The 23,891-nt window shown below is 44.5% G+C and overlaps 1 protein-coding gene across 1 annotated transcript in view; it reads right to left on the reverse strand.

Moving 5' to 3' along the window:
- Positions 1-23,891, reverse strand: part of Pkd1l1 (polycystin 1 like 1, transient receptor potential channel interacting) — a 121,903-nt gene that overhangs the window by 70,567 nt on the left and 27,445 nt on the right. The window contains exons 11-18 of the mRNA XM_063273721.1: positions 17,694-17,900; positions 14,758-14,939; positions 11,690-11,911; positions 9,908-10,110; positions 6,449-6,589; positions 3,735-3,911; positions 1,391-1,468; positions 62-204 (exon numbers count right to left, since the gene is read on the reverse strand). Of these exons, the coding sequence (XP_063129791.1) occupies positions 62-204; positions 1,391-1,468; positions 3,735-3,911; positions 6,449-6,589; positions 9,908-10,110; positions 11,690-11,911; positions 14,758-14,939; positions 17,694-17,900 (1,353 nt within the window). The remainder of the gene's footprint in view (positions 1-61; positions 205-1,390; positions 1,469-3,734; positions 3,912-6,448; positions 6,590-9,907; positions 10,111-11,689; positions 11,912-14,757; positions 14,940-17,693; positions 17,901-23,891) is intronic.

The raw sequence follows: 23,891 nt of genomic DNA on the forward strand, positions 1-23,891 counted from the left end.
TGTGACTTCCAAGAGTTGTGGCTGCCTGTACTCCTCAGGACAGACGAGGGGTCTCACGTACCGGTTTTCCTGACATGCAGAAGATACTGAAGATGGTATGTGCCTCCATACCACGGTGAGGTCGCACCTGACAAGACATGTCCTGTGGAGCCTGGTTGACTGTTAAGTAGAGCTGAGCCTTGCCCAGTAAGACATGCTTTGAGGCTAAGAGAAGGACAAGGCGGGTGTTTCAGCCAGAATAAGGAGCAATAGTGAAGAAATACATATACATATACATATACATATACATATACATATACACAGACACATACACATACACATACACATACACATACATATACATATACATATACACATATACATACACATACATACATATGCACACACATATGTACACATACACACAACACACACAGACACATACACACAGACACACACACAAAATTTCCCATGTCCTCAGCTTGTGTCTAGAATGTGCTGTGAAGATTTACCTAAAATTTCTCTGATTGGATGTACAACAGGCCTAGTTACTCCCCAGTAGTTAAACGCCATGTGGTCTACTTTCTGCATTATTAATCAGTCTATAATGATTAGTATCATTTGTAATTTTTTAAAAGTAGCATATCCAAGGGGTTGGGGATTTAGTTCAATGGTAGAGCGCTTGCCTAGCAAGCGCAAGGCCCTAGGTTCGGTCCTCAGCTCCGAAAAAAAAAAAAAAGTAGCATATCCTAAGAATAAATTTTAGTCTGGAACTTTCTATATCACATTGCACAAATCCTCATCAGGTCCTGTGTGGACTGTTTATGTGGCCTCTGGCAGGCTGAACACTGCCTGTGTTCCTTTCTTAACAGTGATGTGACTATGTCAACTACAGAAAATAGGCCCTTCAACTAAAGTGAAATCCAAGAGGATGGAGTGACTAGTTCTGCCTTTATAACCAGCCAAATCCCTTAAGAAGAAGATGCAGTTTGAGCTACCAACCGTGGGTACGAATTGCATACCAGGTTAAAAAAGGGCCACTGGGCAAGGTAACCCTGTGGGTAAGTTCTAGTCCACACTGAGCACTCAGAAAAATGCCAATGACACCTCGTTGTGATTAAATATATGCAAGTAAGCTGACTTACTCAGGTATCTAGCCAAAAATCAAATATACAAGAAAGACAGTGACTGATCATCATTTACCAGGTTCTAATGTCACTGATTTCACTAGGAAGGAGAACATCACAGCAACTAATCTTAGTAACAAATGGGGTGGTGCCAACAGGAGAGAAGAGAGACGTGGGGCTCAGAGCAAGAGGTTGCAGGAGAAGTCACTATTACTTCTAGGGAGAAGTGTAACAATGACACAAGCCTTCATGACTCCCCAGGTCCAACTTTTACCTTGACATACCTACAGAAGCTTGTAAGACATACATCTCGCCACTGCTCAATGAGAATGGTTTTATTGTCACATCTGGTCCCATGATACCTACAGAAGGGGAAGTATCCACATGAAATGGCAGTCAGCAGGCTTCCAGAAGTGGGCCCTGCTTTGCTCCAGGGGTGCAGGATTAACTAATACCCTGGTTTCTCAGAAGCCATCTAGGAAAGGCTAAAGACACACAGGTAAACTTTCTAGAGATGGCCCACTGCTTTTTGGCATGGCCTGTGATGAGTGAGCTCCATGAGTCGAAGTCCCAAGAGACTTCACCCCAGGCTTGCTTGTTCTTGCAGCTGATATGATTTTTACTGTCACTATTATAGAGCCTGATGACTCCTGGGCATTAGCCCACCTTTTTGGGAAGATTTTCTGCAGATTAACATGAAGAGGTACTCTCAGGTAGTGATGGTGCATAGACAAATTGATGATTTAATAATTCCTAATAATAATTTTATAGAATTCCTAAATACATATAAGTAATTTCAAGTCCTCTGTAGTATAAAAGCTACAAATAAGAGCTCTGTAAATCTTCATGTGTCAAGGGATAATTGCACTAGAAAAAGAAAGCAGGGTTGAAACAATTTACTATCAAGGAAAACACTCCTTCTAGGTTAGGTATGAGACCATTACCCAGAAACTAAAGGTCAAAAACTAAGAATGGACAAAAAATTAAATATTGACTATCTATACAAAACTTCAAAACGAATAAGACATAAGGCAGATGGTTTGACTCTTGACAAAACTGTGCTAACTTGTGACAAAAATTATCGCTTTAAACTTATAATGATCTTATGGGGGGTAGTAGATAATGAATGTTTAGTGAGATACTAGTCTTAATGGAAAGACATGTAAACAATTCTGCTGTTATTGCTTAAGTCTTATTGAATTGTGATATCAATTATGGCCTTAAACTTACTATGCACTTACTAGAATGTAAAAGTATTTAGAAAAATGGTGTAATCAATTATCCTGATATAACAGTTCTGCCTGTAGTTGTATAAGTTTTTAGAGACAGTATATATACTGAGAACAGAAAATAAAGGTTGTTGGAGCTTCTTTTTCTGCTCCACCCAGAGTAAGTAGTTTTTTTTCTGTGTGAGTGAATTGTTTCTCTTTTCCTTCTTTCCTTCCTTCTTTCTCTTCTCTTCTTTTCTCTCTGGTTCATGAAGAGTTAATGAACTCCTAGCCTCTTGGCTGGCCTGTGAGGGGTCCTTGAACCAGAGAGAAAGAGCCCTAGCAAGTATTACCTAATTCCCTGCTGCTAACAGCAGGAGTTAATTGCCAGAAACCAGCTGGCTTTTAGCCATAGAATAGTAAGAGAAAGTTAAGTTTCCAGAAGTTATTAGCTTCTGGCCCCCAGAAGAGTAAGAGAGAGTTATAAGACCAGAGATCATTAGTCTTCCCCACAGCAAATACCCTTGAAGGCTGGGGCAGGTCCCTAGCACAAGTTACAAGTCCTTCTCATACTTGAGAGTGACACTAGTCTGTTGGTTACCAGATTTCCGAGGAGCCTAAATTCCTAACTACAGGCTATCCCCATCCAACAGAAGCAGTATCAAGGTGGACCAGTCACCCTCAGCTCAGAAATGAGGTAGATTTTCCTAGTAACTAGAGAATGCTGGTAAGATCTCATTTTGTGCCTTTACAGTAAGCTCAGTGTTTGTGATTTTATTCATTTTTTTATAAATTTGAGTTATCTGTTTAAAGTATGACTGACAAATTGAGCTTTTGTAGAATATTTGTTGTAAATTTTCTTAACTCTTGCTGTGCAAGAGTAAGCTGACCCATCCTGCTTAGTCCCCCTTAAAATTTGGAGAGACCCAAGACACAAGATAGATGATTGGAAAAAACAAGGAGAAAATTCATTAAAAATATCATGAAATCCATAGCTTTCCTAGAAGGCTTATGGGAGTGACCTATGCACATGTACTCAGAAAGACCCACCGGAGCAGACAAAGTAACATGTCTATGCTCAGGGAGATGGTTAGCAATTCACCTTCCCCACAGGGCCAGCTCTACTTGATCCATTCATGTAAATGGCTCATCTAGTCTATGCCAGGTCATAGAGACACAAGGATACCATGTGTTGGTATCCAGATATGAAGCTCCCTGCTGATCTGCACCTGGGGACTCCTATGGAACATCTGAAGCTAGCTTCATCCTTAGAGACAGAGCCATAGGACAAACATTAATAGAAAAGGCTGGATGGTTCCACTCATCCATTAAGACAGAAGACTTGGGAAAACTTGAGGGCCTATTACCAAACTCTTCTGAAATGGCTGTGAATACCGGGGTGCAAAGAGCGTGTTCATACCTGATGTGGTGTAGCCATGGAAGACAGCTCGGCTGACCAGGGCCTTGGGCCAATCGATCATGAGAGTTGGCTTTGCTCTGCCTGTGTGGAGGAAAGGGCCCAGCAGGTTGTCCCCATAACTGGCACTCTCCTCAGCACTCAGACTTGATCCTGCTTCCTGGAAGTTTGCACTGATCCCTAAAAAGATAAACCATACCACAGGAGAGAAAAGAAAGGTCACAGTCTTGTGAAATATGAATGCTTCAAAGTTGGTTAATATCAACTTCCGTGGTTGCTGAATATTGCACTTCTAAAACAGTACCTTTTGTAAGTATGACTTTTCAACCAATATGCGTTATTGTCTTGTCAGCTACCCTACAGCATCTTTCTTTACCTTCCCTTCTCTTTTTTCCCTCCCTCCCTCCTCCCCTCCTCCCTTCTTCCTTCCCTTTGTGCCTTCTTCCATTTCTTTCTTCCTTCCACCTGGTGATCTGGAATTGTATAACGCAAGGTCAGTTAATGATAAATGACAGAGGAAAAAGACAGCAGATTCACAGGGAAAGCTAATGTGGGGAACAGGAGGAAGGGGGTTTCTGTTGGAGCAGTGAACAGGGATTCAGAACAAAGGATGAGTTTCATGAAGATCTAGGGGAAGTTTCCAGGTTGCGTAGAAACCAAGTGTGGTTCATTCTCTAGACAGATAGTATAAGATATCGTTATTGGGTCAGGATCAGTACAAAGAGATTTATTTGCCCCAGAGGGACAGAGGGCAGAGAATAAGAGACGAAGATGGGAGATAGAGGATGAGGGAGAAGGAGAAGGAAACAAGGCAGAGGGGAGAAACAGGGCAAGGGAGAGGGGAATGAGTGTTTGTCCTGGGGACAAAGGGCTGTCTCTGCATAGAGAGGAGACAGTTGTGGTCCAGGAAAATGGTGTTTTATAAAGGTACAGGGGGAAACCCTGTGTTACGATGAGGTGTTTAATTTAAACTGGGCTTGTTAATTAGATGAACCGAAGTGGGCTTTTGATGGCTGGAATTCAATACTTTGAGAGTTGATCTTAGTAGTCAGCCTCAGGAGGAGGAAGTAGCCAAGGGGACAGACGTTGGTGGCCAGCTTTAGGAATGTAGTATAACAGTTTATAGCAAGGCAGGGGGTGGGGTGGGAAAGAAGAGCAAGGGCTGCTGGAGCTATGTTTGCCACTTTCAAGCTGGCCAGAGTCCTTCAGATAGAGCCAGTGTTCTCTCCTGGTCTGTCAATTCCTCAGAAACATAGATCACTACTGATCATCTATTTACATGAAAGTTGATGACTCTATGTTTGCACGATGCATTGGGAATCAAGATGGTTCTGGGGACACAAAAATAAACTGTCCATGAAGATGTCAGGTGTATATGAGACAAATACAAAAACACATTGCTGGTTCGAAAGACACCAGCTTAGAATAGGTAAGGGTTGAAACAGTGAGCCGATGGGGGTTATCGTAGGGCTGAGGGAGACTACAAAGTGAGGAAGGAGAGGGACCCTGCAAGAGTGATCAGCAAGAAGGTGAATTGGGAAGGGCACTAAGGGAGGCCCTACCCCACAAGGCATCTTGAATCTGTATTGCCTACTGTTAGCCCACTAAGAATTTGGGGTCATCAAGCTCAAGAGATCCACCAGTAAGGGATTGAGGAGTGAGGTCTGTGCCACTCTATGCCATGCAGAGGGCCTCACATTCTCCCTTTGAGAATTCCCTGGGAGATTAATAGGTGGCCTTGATGTAAGGAACAAACACAGTGAATCCAGGAGGGCTGGTATACAATGAGCCTGGGTGCAGGGCTCCTCTCATGGGAACAGCCCTAAAAGTAGTCACCTGGTTGTCTTCCTAGGGATGGCACTGCTTCTTGGATGTCACTATAGTAGGCTTCAAAATCTATACAAAAGGGAAAAAATTATATTTCATTTGAAGACACAATTAGTGAGTGCTAAGTCTATAGACTAAAGCCTCCCCACTCCACACTCCTCCAAGAAAGATTTGTAAGGCTGTAGGATTAGAACTTCATGATTGTGGAGAGTTAGAATTTTGGAGATCAGAGCCAAACTATTTGTAGTCCCCTTAAACTGCCATTCATTGTCCGCTCCCAAGTCTGAGTGACCATCTTTTTGTAAAGTAAAAGCTTTAAAACATATTCTTAGCAGAAGAGTATTTGCTATAATCCATAGCTAAAAGTGTGGTTGGTCCAAAACCTATATACCCTTTCCCCACTTGACTGTTAGCTACTGCTTGGTGGTTGCTGCCAATGTACTTGATACAATTTTCTTTGTTGTATAACTAGTAAATATCACGTAACCCCTTCCACTGTGGAACACATTATTAAGGGTAATCTCTCCCAGGAACACTGTCACTCATATCTGGGTTAAGAATGAAGTGTCTGTAAGCTGGGACACGGTGGCACATATCTATCATGCCAGCACTTAAACGATGAAAGCAGGAAGATCAAGAATCAAGACCAGGCTTAGTTACACAGTGAATTGGAGGCCTGGCTACATTAGAACTCGTTTCAAGACAACAAAAACAAAATGCTATTTTATGACCCTGAAGTTGAAGCTGGGCTCTGTATTGAGCTCAAACACAGTACTCTTAGACTCAGGGCAAAGGTGGGAGTAACATCAAACCTGACCCATTAGATTTCCTCGGTGAGCCTGGTGCCTAGGTATACACACGGATCAATGTACAGAGATGATCGCACTTACCATCAAAGGCAGTGGAGGAGCTGGGGAAGGGCCAACTTCCCTCAGGGTCGCTCATCATCAGGGCTTCCTCAGCCAGGGAACTAGGTGCTGGACTCAGTGAGCCATAGTCCTCCATTGGCTCTCCCGAGCCTGCCACAGGTCCTGCAGCAGGAATGTGGTGGCCACCAGCTGGGGACTCAGCAGAAATGCTTCCCAGGTTAGAAAGAGCTGTCCAGCCCAGGGGCGTGGGTGAAGGGCCCAGTGAGTGTGGTGTCGGCGAAGCTCTCACATTTGATGGCTGATGAGACTCAAATGACTTCAGACTGGCCCCCAGTGCTGAGGCGCCCAGCAGCCCCACAGTGCTACAGAAGGGGACTTGAACAGGGATGTGGCAGGGTTAAATTCAGAACTGAAGATCCAAAGTATATGTTGATTAAAATATATAGGCTGTGGGACAGGGCAGGATGATTCAGCTGGTAAAGGCGCTTGCTGCAGAAACTTGGTGACTTTAGTCTGATATGCAGAGGTTTTGTAATGGTGGCTGACCTTCACATATGCACTGTGGCACATCTAACTAACACACACACACACACACACACACACACACATCTACATACATGCACACATATGCACAAATAAAAGCATATACAGGTTACATCAGCATGTCTACTTGGTAGGTAAAGATATTTTCTGTGAGTTTGGCTTAACTGTTGCCATCATGGGGCTGGTGAGCTTGCCTCAGTAACCTACACAGTCATGGAAACCCAAGAAGCAAAATGACACAGAGACAGTGGGGACTTGGCTGTCAATGGTCCCTAACAGAAGCAGGGACAGGGCCTCAGGATTTTCACCCAAGACTGCAGATATTTCTCCTTGCCCCTACCTGCGGTGGTCTGGGGGAAGGATGCCAGAGTATATAGGGTGGGTTCCAGAAAGGTAGCTTTTGTGACTCGTTACCCATGCTGTGGTGGGCCTTTGGGTGACATATCTATGTTTATATCGCCCACACTTCTGTCCCCAACTCCTTAACAATGCTCTTGACCTGAGTAGACACATCTTCGATGTATTTCCACGCCCTGTCTGGAGTGAACAAACACTATTTCATGTCTTTCCAGGAAAAGTAACACCATGCTACTTCGCATAAACCTGATGTGCATTGGAAGCCTGATGCTCGACTCAAGGCTCTAGCACATGGTTCTGGCCTGGTAGTGTGGAGGCCAATATATGACCTAAACATGTGCAAGTGGGGAAGGCCCTCACAACTCTGACCCTGGAACTTGCTCTCCCCAGTCTACATTCAGACCAAGGGTCACCTTAACAGGTCCTATAAAACTCTTGTTTGGATGACTCTGAATTCTAAAAAGAATTTCTCCTAATCATCATTTCTCCCTGACAACAAGGATCCAGTAAATAATTCTAAAAGGCATCCCCAGGAATTATGATAAAAGAATAATGACAAAAGAAAAATTCATAGACATAGAAATGAGTCCATTAAAGGAAGCTTTTGCTTTTGAGCAGGGCAGTTCTCTGTCTTTATAGTGAATTAGTGGATTTGTTTTCCTGAGTTCTGTGAGGTGCTGTAAGAGGGAATGATAGAACCCTATTCGGAGTTCTCTCAGACACATTCGTCTCAGGCAGTACTAGCCTTGTTGAAGCTTAACCACTGTCAGGGTCACTACCACAGGTCCTCACTGATGCTTTGGTCTTTGATTCAGGATGGTTTTAAATTCAGACTTCAGAACACTGCCTCCTGTGGTGGGCACAGTCCCTCTGAATGTCCCTGTCAGGGGGCAGCTGTACTCCAAGATCTACTTTAAAAGGTTTGTAGAAGCCTCGAATGGACTAAAGAAAACATGGCAGCCAGACAGTTGGGGCTGAGCAGAGCTGGTTGCTCAGAACAGGAATGTGGGTCATTGCTTGTGAGACAGGCTCACTCCTCAGCATCCCGCTACTCTGTGGAGTAGTGTGAGAAAGGATGCACACAAAATAATAATGACTTCACAATATCCCTCAGCCCAGGCAAACATGAGGTCTGAGACCACAGACCCCCCCCAGTCATTCTGATTAACCTGGTAGATTTCTCCAACACTGAAGAGATAACACATACCCCAGTGAAGACCCTTCCTTCCTTCCTTCCTTCCTTCCTTCCTTCCTTCCTTCCTTCCTTCCTTCCTTCCTTCCTTCTTTCCTTCCTTCCTTCTTTCCTTCCTTCCTTCTTTCCTTCCTTCCTTCTTTCTGTCTTTCTATCCTCCCATCCTTCCTTCCACATTCTGTGTTTTTCCTACTGACCAGTGAAATTCTAGCAACCAGCGCGATATATGAGCTCTGCCCTAGGCTGTGAACACCAGCGACCCCTCTGGTATCATTTCAAGAACGCCTATGCTGAGTAACTGCAGGTCCCATTTCCATGCTGTGGCCCGGCATCTTCATTGGACTTGGATAAACACTTTTTCTGTGCTCAGTGAGCCTCAGCTTCCCATGTAGAGTAACAAATTGGATCATTGTCATTCACCCAAGCAGGGGGAATCTTTGAGAGGAGCTTTTTCAGTCCGTATTTGGAATTATGGACTGAAAGATAGAGCCAGGTCTCACTGAGCATCTCTCCTAGAGAGGCAGGTCAGAAGGGAGAGTGCAGACAAAACTGCCTCATACTCGGTTGATCTAGTCTCACTACACAACTGGCTTCCTTGATACCTGAAAGTATGGCAATTCCACCCCACTAGTGGCAAGCCGTTCTGCACCATTGTCAGCTGGTGTCCTCTAATTTAGTCCTCATGCCGTCTACTTGGGCACTGCATCAGATAACAGTCTGAGGACTTGGTGTGCCATCTGCCCCACCTCCAAATGCCCATGTGGTTTTATGATTCTTTGACTCTAAACAGAGGTTCCAACCATCCCCTCTTAGAGGCGCTCACCTAACTCAGGGACACAAATTCACTGATCAAATATAAATGACAAAGTATAGAGGTCAAGAGGTTCACTGGGTGAGGTGTGTGAGCAGAGGCCTGAGCTGCCAGTGTTTTCTAGAACTTCAGCCTCTGTCAATGATCTGTGTCATTCTGGGGCTGTAGTAGAAGCTTTGTTACATAGACACCCCAGTGCTTGGGAGCGCCAAGCCTCGTCTTGAAGATACTCAGTGGCTGCTAGCCATCTTCCAGATCCTTAGCATGTAAAACCAGGACCACATAGAAGATCACAAGGATTTCAGGAGCTGTGCGCCAAGGACTATATCATAACTGCAATGCATATGCAAAGTTCCAAGGGCCACAGCTGTCTGGACAGTGAGCTTCACCACAGATCCTTTGCAATAGCTTCCTAGGATTCTAAACAAATAATTCTGAACAGTTGCCCTGAGCCTTCTTACAGCACATATGTGAGAAACCACTTTTGGCCTGTCACCTAGTATCTAGAGGGTTGAAGTACAAAGAATTCCCAGCTGTGGGAAGGTCAGATACGATAGTTCAGTAACCACAGAACAACCATGAACTTTTCCTATCAGCAAAATAGAGTAGCAGCTTTTACCTTCCACTGCATTCTTCTCTGTTGCATTGACCAGGAAGAGGTCCCAGGAATAAGTGAGGTCTGAGACATCTCCACAGTCTTCACACACAGCTCGGAGAGACACTTCTTCGTTCCAGTTCACAGAGATGTCTCTAAAGTTGACCCATGAGACGTGGATGAACCTAGAACAGGCAATCACTTGGATGTTGGAGGAAAACACTACAAGCATCCTCAGGCTGCATCCATTTGGGCCGACCATGTTTTGAACCACCCAGTGTTGGCATCATCACATCCGAGTTGGGGAGTGAGGACTGTGTGACAAGCTTCCAGACTTCCCACAGTGTGATCTGACCAGATGAGCACATTCAGTGCTCACCAAGTTCAGCGAAGCTGTGACTTTCTCTATGTCAACAGTCCTGAGCTGTAGTCTCTCTGTCACTCAGCCTTGGCTCTGGCTATGCTGTCCAGCCTGTCAGTCAATTCCTGAGCTCTCTCTTCACCTTTCACCCCACATGCTTGCCTCCATAGCTACACACCAGTGTCACCTGGGCCTTCCCAATCCATCTGTCTTTGCCATAGCCATCTGGCTCCCCTTAACCTTTCAATTGAGCAGGGTTATTGGGTCATGAGCTTCTCTGTGTCCTACAGTGCTCACAGGGACCCTGCCTTGCACGTGCTATATACACATTTCTGAGTCACCATAGCTACCTCCTGGAAATTTCTCCAGGATCTTTCCTGGCCCAGGGCTGCTTACCAGAGGGCATTTCATGAACTCTGGGTTCTTTAGGACATCATCAGGTGGTGTGAGAGACTAGGATGAGCTTTGTCATGTGAATTCCTTTGCTATAGGACATGAGGACCCCTCAAAGGCTAAGTACAGAGTTCCTGAAGTGGTGTGCAGGATTCCCTGTGTCATCCACTATCAGGCACATGCCAAGCCATGGCTTCACCATGTAACACCATGTGCAGGAGGCAAGAAGGACACGGCAGGCAGGTCTGCAGCTCTCTCAAAAAGAACCACACAGCCTAGCACCTACATGTGGGTACCTCTGCATTTGTATGTGGACATGGGTGCAGTAGTTGTTGTCTAAAGTTTCAGTGACTTGCAGTCAACCAAGGTCTGAAATATTAAATGGAAAATCTGAGAAAACAAACTGATCATAAATGTTCAGTTATGTACTTTTTTGATGTGTGCCATCCACAAATTTGCTTCCCCTAGAATTCTCCCCCTGCTTAGTCATATATACCTAGCCCTTTGAAAGGGGATTCCAGAACCTCCCATGTCCTTGCCCATCTTGGTAGCTCAGCGCAAGTCCTACATTTGGTCCATGGGGTTATAACATGAGTGCTCTGGTAGCCTTGGTGATGACCAGATGATGGGCTTGACTCATAGTACTTCTTTGCCTCGGTAATCCCTCATGGTCACATACTTGCATATTCCTTCAGTCCTAAAAGGCTCCCAAGTCTAGAAACCAGATTACCACCTTCAGATGTCAGTCTCAATCATTGGCCTTCCATTTTAGGGATGGGTACTATGACAGGAGGGACCCACTGGTCTTCAGAGTTGCTGTTGTGTCACTGTTAGCCTAGGAGACACAGAGCTATCCAAATCACTATCCTCTCCCTGGCAACCACCTTCCTCTCCCTTACTGGTGTGGTTCCCACATGGCCTAACTTCATACTGCTCCATGAACAGATTTTTTTTTTTAAGTTGCCACCATAAGCCAGAGTGCTCAGCTGTTCTAACTAGGGCAAGGGTACCTGAAGGCCAGGTCAGGACGGGTAGAGAGGAACGTCAAGGCCTGTGATGAGTTCCGTCCACTGCTGGAGACTGTCAGTGTCACAAGGAACTGGTCACAGCACTCACTGAGCCATTTTGCTGGGAAGGAAATGGCAGGAGCTTGAGTGTCCATTTGGTACGAAGTAGAGTCATCAAAGCAAGGCCATATAGGTGAGCTGGCTGCTGTGCAAGTCCAGTGATACCTAATGAAGAAGCCATTGAGGGGTGTGGTTACCACAACTGGTGTTAAAGGCACATGTGGTTTGGGAGAGACCATACCTCTCATTCTTTGATATCAGTGGTACAGGAGCTGGGCCTGTCTTCCCATTCACTGGACACAGACCACTGCACTCCACACAGGAACCTATTTCCCTCTCTGTGTCATGTACCCTCTCCATAGAGCTGCTTTTGTCACTCCTTCCCCTCCCTGTCCATGTTGGGCCCCTCTGCTCATAAGTAACACAGCCCCACAATCCCTAGAGAGCTCCCTCAAAATCACTCTGCCAAAATCACACTATCCCAATTTTAGGAGGAAAATGCATGCATTCCAGAGGCCTTGGGGGAGCTGCCCTGTTTCATTCAGAGCTGGTAAAAAGTGGGGCCAAGAGGAGACTAGAGATGATTCTCATTCCACATCTTTCTGTAAGATGATATGGCATGAGCCACAAGATTAAGATAGTTGCACCATCAGGGTGGCCTGGGAGGACAGCATCATCCCAGCTGTGAGCAGATCTTAATCCAGAGCGGGAGACATGCTTAAACAGGCATGTGACAGGCAGGAATCAGTATGGAAATGCTCTAGCAAGCTGGGCTAGCCATCATGGCAACCTGCTTCTATAAGTCACTTAAACCTGAACCTTAAAAGCCCACTTCTGTGACTAGCCTGCAGGCCTACATTCTAGTAACTTCTGTTCACGAAGCTGCCTGAGGCAGCACTGCAGCCGCCTGGTAACCTCGGCTGGGGAGCAGCATCCCTTGGGCACAAGAGAGCTCAGTGTACAGTGTAGTTCGCAAGCTATGCAGAGAAGCCGTCCCATGATTTACCCAGAAGACTCCTTACTGCCCAGACACAGAGCTCTCATTTCCAGATGCTGTGGGTCCTGTGTGTGAAAATGGAACAGATACAGTCTTTGTCTGTCAGGCGTGAGTGTGTGTGTGTGTGTGTGTGTGTGTGTGTGTGTGTGTGTGTGTGTGTGTACTGATCGCTGATAGCTGTGTCTACAACATACACATAGATAGAATCAGGGAAAAGGAAAAGGTACCTCTCACCTCCACCGCACTAATGAAGCACCAAGTTCCATATTCCCACATTTGGGTGCGGCAGACATGAAGGGTCACAATGGCAAAGCAGCCTCTTTACTGATTTATCAATAGAGACCATGTGGCAGGCACAGGGATCTATCCAGTGAGAGCCCTGCTTTTCTGAACTTATAGTCAGTGCTGGAGGACAGTGAACACCAGCCGTGTATGTGAGGAGTGAGTGTAGCGAACTACACCCAGTTAAGGACAGTGACTTCCCCTCTGAGCTGAATGGGTGTGTAGAAGGTCAGAGCAGGGAAGTAGGGGCTTCTGGCTTTGCCTCGAAAGACGCCATCTTGTCTTAGAGGACTGGCTGTGGTTGAGGGTGGACATAGCAATGGAGGAGAAGTATGAGGGGTCTGTGTCTAGGGAGACCGTAATGAGATTTCCTGACAGCCATGAAGTGTGAAAGAAAGAGATGTCAAAGACGCTGAGGAAAGTTTTGGTTTGAGCGACTGGAAGAATTGTTTCCTCAGGGTCCCAGGACATGAGGGGGAAGAGGACATGAGCCCCCAGCCCTAACCAGGAAGCTGTCTCCAATTGAGAAATGCTCAGCTGGGAAATGTTCAATTGAGAAATGTTCAAAAAGGAAAATTGCATTTTGTCCAATGGACTCTCACTGTGTTTACAAACCACACTTAATAGGAGCTGTAAGAAGGCAACACAAAATAAGCTTCATGGTATGTGGGGAGATTTATTTATTTATTCATTTATTTGGTCGTATATTGCTTTGTTTGGACATTAAAAAACCTAACTGCTTGTATACTATGATTACTGATGATTACTGATTTTGTGTTTTTACAGATTTTATTTGTGTGTGTGTTTCTTGTGCCTTCCTTTCTTTCTCTCTCTCTTTCTTTCTTTCTTTCTTTCCTTCCTTCCTTCCTTCCTTCCTTCTTTCTTTCTTTCTTTCTTTCTTTCTTTCTTTCTTTCTTTCTTCATTATTCAATAAACGTTTCCTGTTTAACAGCCTGTTTGTTTTCTGTATCGTTCCAATTTTTAGTATATGTGCTGCCGAAGCGAGCACCTGTTTGTTTTCTAGAAAGAGGGAGACTGAGAAGCCTTAGAGTTGGGTGAGTGGGGAAGGTGGAGAGGATTTGGGATGTTACGAGGGAGGGGAAACCATGATCAGAAAATATTGTATAAAAATTGGTTTTCAATTAAAAAAAAAAATACTTGTTTCCTGGACGGAGGTGGGGAAGGCCAGTGGGAAGAGGTGCAGTTTGTGGCTGGGTGATTTGAGGCACGGGAAAGGGGCACTAAGGTGATGGACAGCACAGAGCAGATGGTGTACAACAGGGGTCCGGGGCTACGGGGAGGGCTGCCTGACAGGAGGATGCATGCTAGGAGGTAGAGGATCACAGCAGGAGGCTGGGAAAGGCCTGCCAGCTCGGGCTGTCTGGGCCAGAGCCTGTGACCGCACAGCTGAGCCTCACCAACAGGCAGCTCTCTGCCTGCCCCCCACACTGGCATCTGACTAAGGAGTCCTAATGAAAGGGTAGCATTTACAACGCACATTCCAAGATCACAGTTTAAGCGGCACCTTAAAAAAAAAAAAAACTACTCAGACTCTCCTTTTCTATATTGGCTTACACTTGGATAATGAATAAAGCAGTTCAGCTGAAGAAAGCGGGTACACATAAATGCCTCAAACTATTTTGGCAGCATTCCCAGACTCACTCGCCTAATATTCCTGAGCCAGGGTTTGAAGAGGTAGGAGCCAGAGAGTCTCATAGTTCTGTGTTCTCACCTGAGAGCAGCCCCTGGGTTGTCAGGGTCGTAGGACTGGGACCCGCTCAGGATGATGGAGGTTGAGGTGGCCTTGGAGAGGAAGATGTGTGTGCCTTCAGAGATCACGCTGACAGGTGCCCTGGCTCGAACTTCTACACCGACACAGTAGTTGCTATACACCATGCTTCCCTTGATCTGAACCTGAGAGACAGAAGACAAGGGGCTGTCACATGAGAACAAGCAGGTGCTTCCTGGGTCTGCACACGTCACACGGGCCCTCAGCGCTCCATAGCCACTTACAGCGTTCATCTGAGGATGTGGCTGGAGGAAAGAATCTAGTAATATGTAAGTCTACCCAAATGTCCCGTTATCTAGGTGTGTGTTGGTCAGTATTTTGTCCAGTTGACACAAACTAGAGTCACTAGAGAAGAGGGAATCTCAACTGAGGAAACGCCCCAATGAGACTTTCCTGTAGGCATACGGGTGGAGCATTTTCTTGGTTGGTGATTGGTGTGGAAGGGGCTAGGCTACCGTGGGCGGTACCATCCCTAGGCAGGGGGTCCTGGGTTATGTAAGAAAACAAACGGGGTGAGGCAAGAAGAGCAAGCTGGCAAACAGCATTCCTCCGTGATCTCTGCCCCAGGTTTCTGCGTTGAGTTCCTGTCTTAAGTTCCTGTCTTAGCGTCCTTCCGTAGACTGTGACTCAGGATGTGTACGTCAAATAAACCCTTTCCTCCCCACATGGATCTTGACCACAGTGTCTATCACAGCAATAGGAGGTAAAGCAAGACAAGGTATTTAAGTACCCATGCTCCCTGTCGACACATGGCTGACAGCTTTCAAACCTCTACTGTAAACAGTGGGTTTCTCCACGGTCTTGGCATTTGCTGGCTCCCTTTACCTTATTACATCTAACAGGAAAGACAGCGGGTGGCAATGGGGCCAGGAGGTCCCCTTTCTGTATAATTGAGGATACAGTGGGTGTTGGGGAGCAGAGGTGATGGAGTAAAACACATAATGGTCTTTGAAAAATGTGGGTGGGACATAGACCGGGATCCTAGACAGGCATAAAGGAGAAGGCAAGGTGAGCTTTGCTGTCTCTCATCCCAAGTAAGGATGCAGAATGACCAGCCACCTCAACACTCCTATCACATGCCTCCCCACCAAGATGAACTATAAGAGCCCAGTCAGCCCCCGCTAAGTCTGTACCCAATGAGAAAAGTAACTAATGCAGGAACCCGAGGTCTAACGCCCAAGTAAAAGATGCCAATGAGAGCAGTTGGAAAAAAAAAACACTCCATGAGAGGTCTCCATGGCCTAGACACATACAGAGACCCTGCTAGAAGAATCAAATGCGCCACCAGACAGAGGTAAAGGATGGATACTTGGCCCTAGCTGTGATGCTCACCCTTCCAGCTGACTTATGAGAGCCTGGGCTTTTCCTTTTAGGATTTCACTCCATCTCTTTGCATATAATGCCAGACCCAGAGTCTCCTGAAGTGTGCAGAAGGGGGGAGCTCTTGGACCCACTGTCCATTCCTTTCCTTCTGACCTGCTGGTAACGAAGAGTCCAACATAATGGTGGTGTCTTCTAAAAGCAACATCAGTACTCGGCCATCTGCAAAGCCAGGTTAACCTCAGCATGAGGCTTGTCTGAGAGGATGAACAGGCATTGTCTAGGAACACTCTCCACCTTCTTGTGCTTCTACCAGGGCACCAAGGCATGAGGGCTGATGAAAGCCGTTCCCACAGTGACCTGGGAGCGTGCCCTAGACCCGTGTTTCTCTACCTTCCTAATACCACAAAGGCTGGTACCTCATGTTGTCATGACTCCTAGCTGTAAAATTACTTTTGTTGCTACTTCAAAACTGTCATTCTGCTACCGAATCATAATGTAAATGTATGTATGTTTCCGATGGTCTTAGGCAACCTCTGTAAAAGGGTATTTCAATCCCCACTCCCCAAGGGGCTGCAATTACAGGTCGAAAACTGCTGCTTTAGACTATGACAGGATCAGGGTGACCTAAACCTAGGACTCTGCTCCTATGAAAATAAAATCTGCTACCTCTCAATCTTTCCGAAGAGAAATATCTTAGAAGCAGGATTTTCCTACTACCTGCAACTAACATAGTGCTCCTCAAAGCACACACTATGGCCTTCTGTCTGTCTGTCACACACGGACAAAGTGTCTGGTTCTTGCAGAGATCAGCAGAGGGTCAGTGAGAACATTCTGTGTCAGCCTCTGTTCACATTGCCCGACAGGGCCCAGTAGCCACATTTCTTTGAGGGACAGGTTGGGTGTTTGGGCACCTTCTGATGAGCTTCCTGAGGCCTGGGCTAAGACTCATCCTCAGGTACCCCCGAATAGTGAAAACACCCATCCCCCTCGCCAACATTTGGGTCTCAAAGACCGTTTCCTCATCCGGGTCTTCTGACTTCACTGCAGATTGACCCAGGACCATGTTCCTAGTGCCGGTCACTACACAAGGCTACCTTGCAACCTCAGTTTTCACACCAGTGAGCAAACTGTTCAGGACCTGCCATGAAGCCACCCAATGCAGTGAATTCCCTTTTCTAGACCGCGTGATCGACAACATTTTTCCAGCCCTAAGCATAGCACTGGCTGAGGGTCCCGGTGGGTACTTCTCTCATGGCCTCTGGGGGACATTTTCCAGTTCCTTCCCGAAATGACAGCACCCATGTCCTTCTATCCCTCCATCAGCACAGGGTTTATTCAACAAAGTGTCTTTTAAAAGGGGGAAATGCTTTTCACTGATTACACGGCCAAAATGAGAACATACATTCTCTGGGAAATTAAAAGAGTGTGTGTGTGTGTGTGTGTGTGTGTGTGTGTGTGTGTGTGTGTTTGCGTGTGTGCAAGAAGAGGTTTTCCCTAGGACTGTTGGCAAGGGTTGGTTGGCTTGTCAGGGCTTGGAGAATGGGGAATGAGCCAACCTTGGCGACGGCAGTGTAGTTCCCACACTCCAGCGTGTAGCTTGGGAGCATGATGGTCTGTCTGTGGGTGTTGACAGCAGCAGGGAGGGTGACAGCGGTCGCCTCAGCACCCACAAAGCTCCAGGTGTAGGAGAGTCCTTGGGAAATGTTACAGATGATGGCAGCTTCAAACGTCACGCCTAGTCTCAGGGGCTGAGACCTCCATATCTGGGAATTGACAAGACGGGTCATTGTCAGTGAATGTCCGCCAACCCTGATGGTACAGCAGGCTGTTAGAAAGTGTAAAGCACCGACCATTTGTTTGCATAAGTGCAGGATGAGACCTGGGGCTGGACTTTAGGTAGCACCACTACATTTATTTTACAGACAAAAATTAACCAGATATAAGTTGTTTCCCCTGCTATGAGTATGTAAATGTAAATACTTACTTTTCCTTTCAGGCATGAAGCTAATGGAAAACGTCTGAGGAAAAGGTTACTAGATTTGACTACATTACAATGCCTTTTAATTGTTGGCTATTTGTTTGCATATTTATTATGAAACTCACAGCTGTGTTCTTCCCAAACACTCTCTGCCCTTTTCCCCATCCTCTGGGACAGTAGCTATAATCCTCCCCTCAGCATCCCTGGCCTGACTTTGGTATTTGTCCCTGAATATGGAAAAGCATTCTGGGTTTGCCAACCTTGCTGCCAGCCAGGGACCCTTCCAGTTCTGGGGCTGATGCTAGGAGCAAGGGCGCCCCCTGGAGGCTGTTCTGTTTAATTAGAAAGAAAACTGGGGAAGTTAAGAATTTAGCACCCTTAGTGTTAGTTTACCTAGCCTTCCAGCTGTCCTCTTCCCCCATTTAATCCTCCTATTTTGTTCCCCCTTGTGTCCTTATAACATGACACTCCAGGGAAAGCCCCATGTTCAGGAGTACTTGGCCAACACGAAACAGACTCCATATTTTTTGTGGGTGTGTTTTTTGTTTTGTTTTAATATTTTGTCTTACTGGGTGCCTTTCTTTTTTTTTCAGTTTGTCTGTTTTGCGTTTCGCTGTTTCTCTTATTTTTGCTTAGGAGAGGAAGTTGCATGGATAGGGAGGTGGAGAGGATCTGGAAGGAGGGGAGGGATGAGAAAGAATATGGTCAAAATGTATCAAAAATTAATAAAATATATTTAAAGATAAAAGAAGATAGTAGTTTCCTTCCTCCTACTGACTAGGGCATTTAATCTTAAATTTTAGTTGAAATACAGTTTATCATAAAGAAAACACAAATGACAAATGACTAGAACAGTTAGAAAAACAGAAGGAGAAAATTTATAGTCTTGTAACTAGGAAAGTTACCTTTTGTATTCTGTAGGTGGTGCCATTTAAATTACTGTTCAATTCTTTTTTTTTTTTTTTATTAACTTGAGTATTTCTTATATACATTTCGAGTGTTATTCCCTTTCCCGGTATCCGGGCAAACATCCCCCTCCCCCCTCCCCTTCCTTATGGGTGTTCCCCTCCCAACCCTCCCCCCATTGCCGCCCTCCCCCCACCAGTCTAGTTCACTGGGGGTTCAGTCTTAGCAGGACCCAGGGCTTCCCCTTCCACTGGTGCTCTTACTAGGATATTCATTGCTACCTATGAGGTCAGAGTCCAGGGTCAGTCCATGTATAGTCTTTAGTTAGTGGCTTAGTCCCTGGGAGCTCTGGTTGCTTGGCATTGTTGTACATATGGGGTCTCGAGCCCCTTCAAGCTCTTCCAGTTCTTTCTCTGATTCCTTCAACGGGGGTTCTATTCTCAGTTCAGTGGTATGCTGCTGGTATTCGCCTCTGTATTTGCTGTATTCTGGCTGTGTCTCTCAGGAGAGATCTACATCCGGCTCCTGTCGGTCTGCACTTCTTTGCTTCATCCATCTTGTCTAATTGGGTGGCTGTATATGTATGGGCCACATGTGGGGCAGGCTCTGAATGGGTGTTCCTTCAGTCTCTGTTTTAATCTTTGCCTCTCTCTTCCCTGCCAAGGGTATTCTTGTTCCCCTTTTAAAGAAGGAGTGAAGCATTCACGTTTTGATCATCCGTCTTGAGTTTCATTTGTTGTAGGCATCTAGGGTAATTCAAGCATATGGCCTAATAGCCACTTATCAATGAGTGCATACCATGTATGTCTTTCTGTGATTGGGTTAGCTCACTCAGGATGATGTTTTCCAGTTCCAACCATTTGCCTACGAATTTCATAAAGCCGTTGTTTTTGATAGCTGAGTAATATTCCATTGTGTAGATGTACCACATTTTCTGTATCCATTCCTCTGTTGAAGGGCATCTGGGTTCTTTCCAGCTTCTGGCTATTATAAATAAGGCTGCAATGAACATAGTGGAGCACGTGTCTTTTTTATATGTTGGGGCATCTTTTGGGTATATGCCCAAGAGAGGTATAGCTGGATCCTCAGGCAGATCAATGTCCAATTTTCTGAGGACCCTCTAGACTGATTTCCAGAATGGTTGTACCAGTTTGCAACCCCACCAACAATGGAGGAGAGTTCCTCTTTCTCCGCATCCTCGCCAGCATCTGCTGTCCCCTGAGTTTTTGATCTTAGCCATTCTCACTGGTGTGAGGTGAAATCTCAGGGTTGTTTTGATTTGCATTTCCCTTATGACTAAAGATGTTGAACATTTGTTTAGGTGTTTCTCAGCCATTCGGCATTCCTCAGCTGTGAATTCTTTGTTTAGCTCTGAGCCCCATTTTTTAATAGGGTTATTTGTTTCCCTGCGGTCTAACTTCTTGAGTTCTTTGTATATTTTGGATATAAGGCCTCTATCTGTTGTAGGATTGGTAAAGATCTTTTCCCAATCTGTTGGTTGCTGTTTTGTCCTAACCACAGTGTCCTTTGCCTTACAGAAGCTTTGCAGTTTTATGAGATCCCATTTGTCGATTCTTGATCTTAGAGCATAAGCCATTGGTGTTTTGTTCAGGAAATTTTTTCCAGTGCCCATGTGTTCCAGATGCTTCCCTAGTTTTTCTTCTATTAGTTTGAGTGTATCTGGTTTGATGTGGAGGTCCTTGATCCACTTGGACTTAAGCTTTGTACAGGGTGATAAGCATGGATCGATCTGCATTCTTCTACATGTTGACCTCCAGTTGAACCAGCACCATTTGCTGAAAATGCTATCTTTTTTCCATTGGATGGTTTTGGCTCCTTTGTCAAAAATCAAGTGACCATAGGTATGTGGGTTCATTTCTGGGTCTTCAATTCTATTCCATTGGTCTATCTGTCTGTCTCTGTACCAATACCATGTAGTTTTTATCACTATTGCTCTGTAATACTGCTTGAGTTCAGGGATAGTGATTCCCCCTGAAGTCCTTTTATTGTTGAGGATAGCTTTAGCTATCCTGGGTTTTTTGTTATTCCAGATGAATTTGCAAATTGTTCTGTCTAACTCTTTGAAGAATTGGATTGGTATTTTGATGGGGATTGCATTGAATCTGTAGATCGCTTTTGGTAAAATGGCCATTTTTACTATATTAATCCTGCCAATCCATGAGCATGGGAGATCTTTCCATCTTCTGAGGTCTTCTTCAATTTCCTTCTTCAGTGTCTTGAAGTTCTTATTGTACAGATCTTTTACTTGCTTGGTTAAAGTCACACCGAGGTACTTTATATTATTTGGGTCTATTATGAAGGGTGTCGTTTCCCTAATTTCTTTCTCGGCTTGTTTCTCTTTTGTATAGAGGAAGGCAACTGATTTATTTGAGTTAATTTTATACCCAGCCACTTTGCTGAAGTTGTTTATCAGCTTTAGTAGTTCTCTGGTGGAACTTTTGGGATCACTTAAATATACTATCATATCATCTGCAAATAGTGATATTTTGACTTCTTCTTTTCCGATCTGTATCCCCTTGACCTCCTTTTGTTGTCTGATTGCTCTGGCTAGAACTTCAAGAACTATATTGAATAAGTAGGGAGAGAGTGGGCAGCCTTGTCTAGTCCCTGATTTTAGTGGGATTGCTTCAAGTTTCTCTCCATTTAGTTTAATGTTAGCAACTGGTTTGCTGTATATGGCTTTTACTATGTTCAGGTATGGGCCTTGAATTCCTATTCTTTCCAGGACTTTTATCATGAAGGGATGTTGAATTTTGTCAAATGCTTTCTCAGCGTCTAATGAAATGATCATGTGGTTTTGTTCTTTCAGTTTGTGTATATAATGGATCACGTTGATGGTTTTCGGTATATTAAACCATCCCTGCATGCCTGGGATGAAGCCTACCTGGTCATGGTGGATGATTGTTTTGATGTGCTCTTGGATTCGGTTTGCCAGAATTTTGTTGAGTATTTTTGCGTCGATATTCATAAGGGAAATTGGTCTGAAGTTCTCTTTCTTTGTTGTGTCTTTGTGTGGTTTAGGTATAAGAGTAATTGTGGCTTCGTAGAAGGTATTCGGTAGTGCTCCATCTGTTTCAATTTTGTGGAAATTTTGGATAATATTGGTATGAGGTCTTCTATGAAGGTTTGATAGAATTCTGCACTAAACCCGTCTGGACCTGGGCTCTTTTTGGTTGGGAGACCTTTAATGACTGCTTCTATTTCCTTAGGAGTTATGGGGTTGTTTAACTGGTTTATCTGTTCCTGATTTAACTTCGGTACCTGGTATCTGTCTAGGAAATTGTCCATTTCCTGAAGATTTTCAAGTTTTGTTGAATATAGGTTTTTATAGTAAGATCTGATGATTTTTTGAATTTCCTCTGAATCTGTTGTTATGTCTCCCTTTTCATTTCTGATTTTGTTAATTTGGACGCACTCTCTGTGTCCTCTCGTTAGTCTGGCTAAGGGTTTATCTATCTTGTTGATTTTCTCAAAGAACCAACTTTTGGTTCTGTTGATTCTTTCTATGGTCCTTTTTGTTTCTACTTAGTTGATTTCCGCTCTGAGTTTGATTATTTCCTGCCTTCTACTCCTCCTGGGTGTATTTGCTTCTTTTTGTTCTAGAGCTTTTAGGTGTGCTGTCAAGCTGCTGACATATGCTCTTTCCTGTTTCTTTCTGCAGGCACTCAGCGCTATGAGTTTTCCTCTTAGCACAGCTTTCATTGTGTCCCATAAGTTTGGGTATGTTGTACCTTCATTTTCATTAAATTCTAAAAAGTTTTTAATTTCTTTCTTTATTTCTTCCTTGACCAGGTTATCATTGAGTAGAGCATTGTTCAATTTCCAAGTATATGTGGGCATTCTTCCTTGATTGTTATTGAAGACCAGTTTTAGGCCGTGGTGGTCTGATAGCACGCATGGGATTATTTCTATCTTTCTGTACCTGTTGAGGCCCGTTTTTTGACCAATTATATGGTCAATTTTGGAGAAAGTACCATGAGGAGCTGAGAAGAAGGTATATCCTTTTGCTTTAGGATAGAATGTTCTATAAATATCCGTTAAGTCCATTTGGCTCATGACTTCTCTTAGTCTGTCTACATCTCTGTTTAATTTCTGTTTCCATGATCTGTCCATTGATGAGAGTGGGGTGTTGAAATCTCCCACTATTATTGTGTGAGGTGCAATGTGTGTTTTGAGCTTTAGTAAGGTTTCTTTTACATATGTAGGTGCCCTTGTATTTGGGGCATAGATATTTAGGATTGAGACTTCATCTTGGTGGATTTTTCCTTTGATGAATATGAAGTGTCCTTCCTTATCTTTTTTGATGACTTTTAGTTGAAAATTGATTTTATTTGATATTAGAATGGCTACTCCAGCTTGCTTCTTCTGACCATTTGCTTGGAAAATTGTTTTCCAGCCTTTCACTCTGAGGTAATGTCTGTCTTTGTCTCTGAGGTGTGTTTCCTGTAGGCAGCAGAATGCAGGGTCCTCGTTGCGTATCCAGTTTGTTAATCTATGTCTTTTTATTGGGGAGTTGAGGCCATTGATGTTGAGAGATATTAAGGACTAGTGATTATTGCTTCCTGTTATATTCATATTTGGATGTGAGGTTATGTTTGTATGCTTTCATTCTCTTTCTTTTGTTGCCAAGACGATTAGTTTCTTGCTTCTTCTAGGGTATAGCTTGCCTCCTTATGTTGGGCTTTACCATTTATTATCCTTTGTAGTGCTGGATTTGTAGAAAGATATTGTGTAAATTTGGTTTTGTCATGGAATATCTTGGTTTCTCCATCTATGTTAATTGAGAGTTTTGCAGGATACAGTAACCTGGGCTGGCATTTGTGTTCTCTTAGGGTCTGTATGACATCAG

The sequence above is a fragment of the Rattus norvegicus genome, chromosome 14 (assembly GCF_036323735.1).
Source record: "Rattus norvegicus strain BN/NHsdMcwi chromosome 14, GRCr8, whole genome shotgun sequence".
Lineage (NCBI taxonomy): Eukaryota > Metazoa > Chordata > Mammalia > Rodentia > Muridae > Rattus > Rattus norvegicus.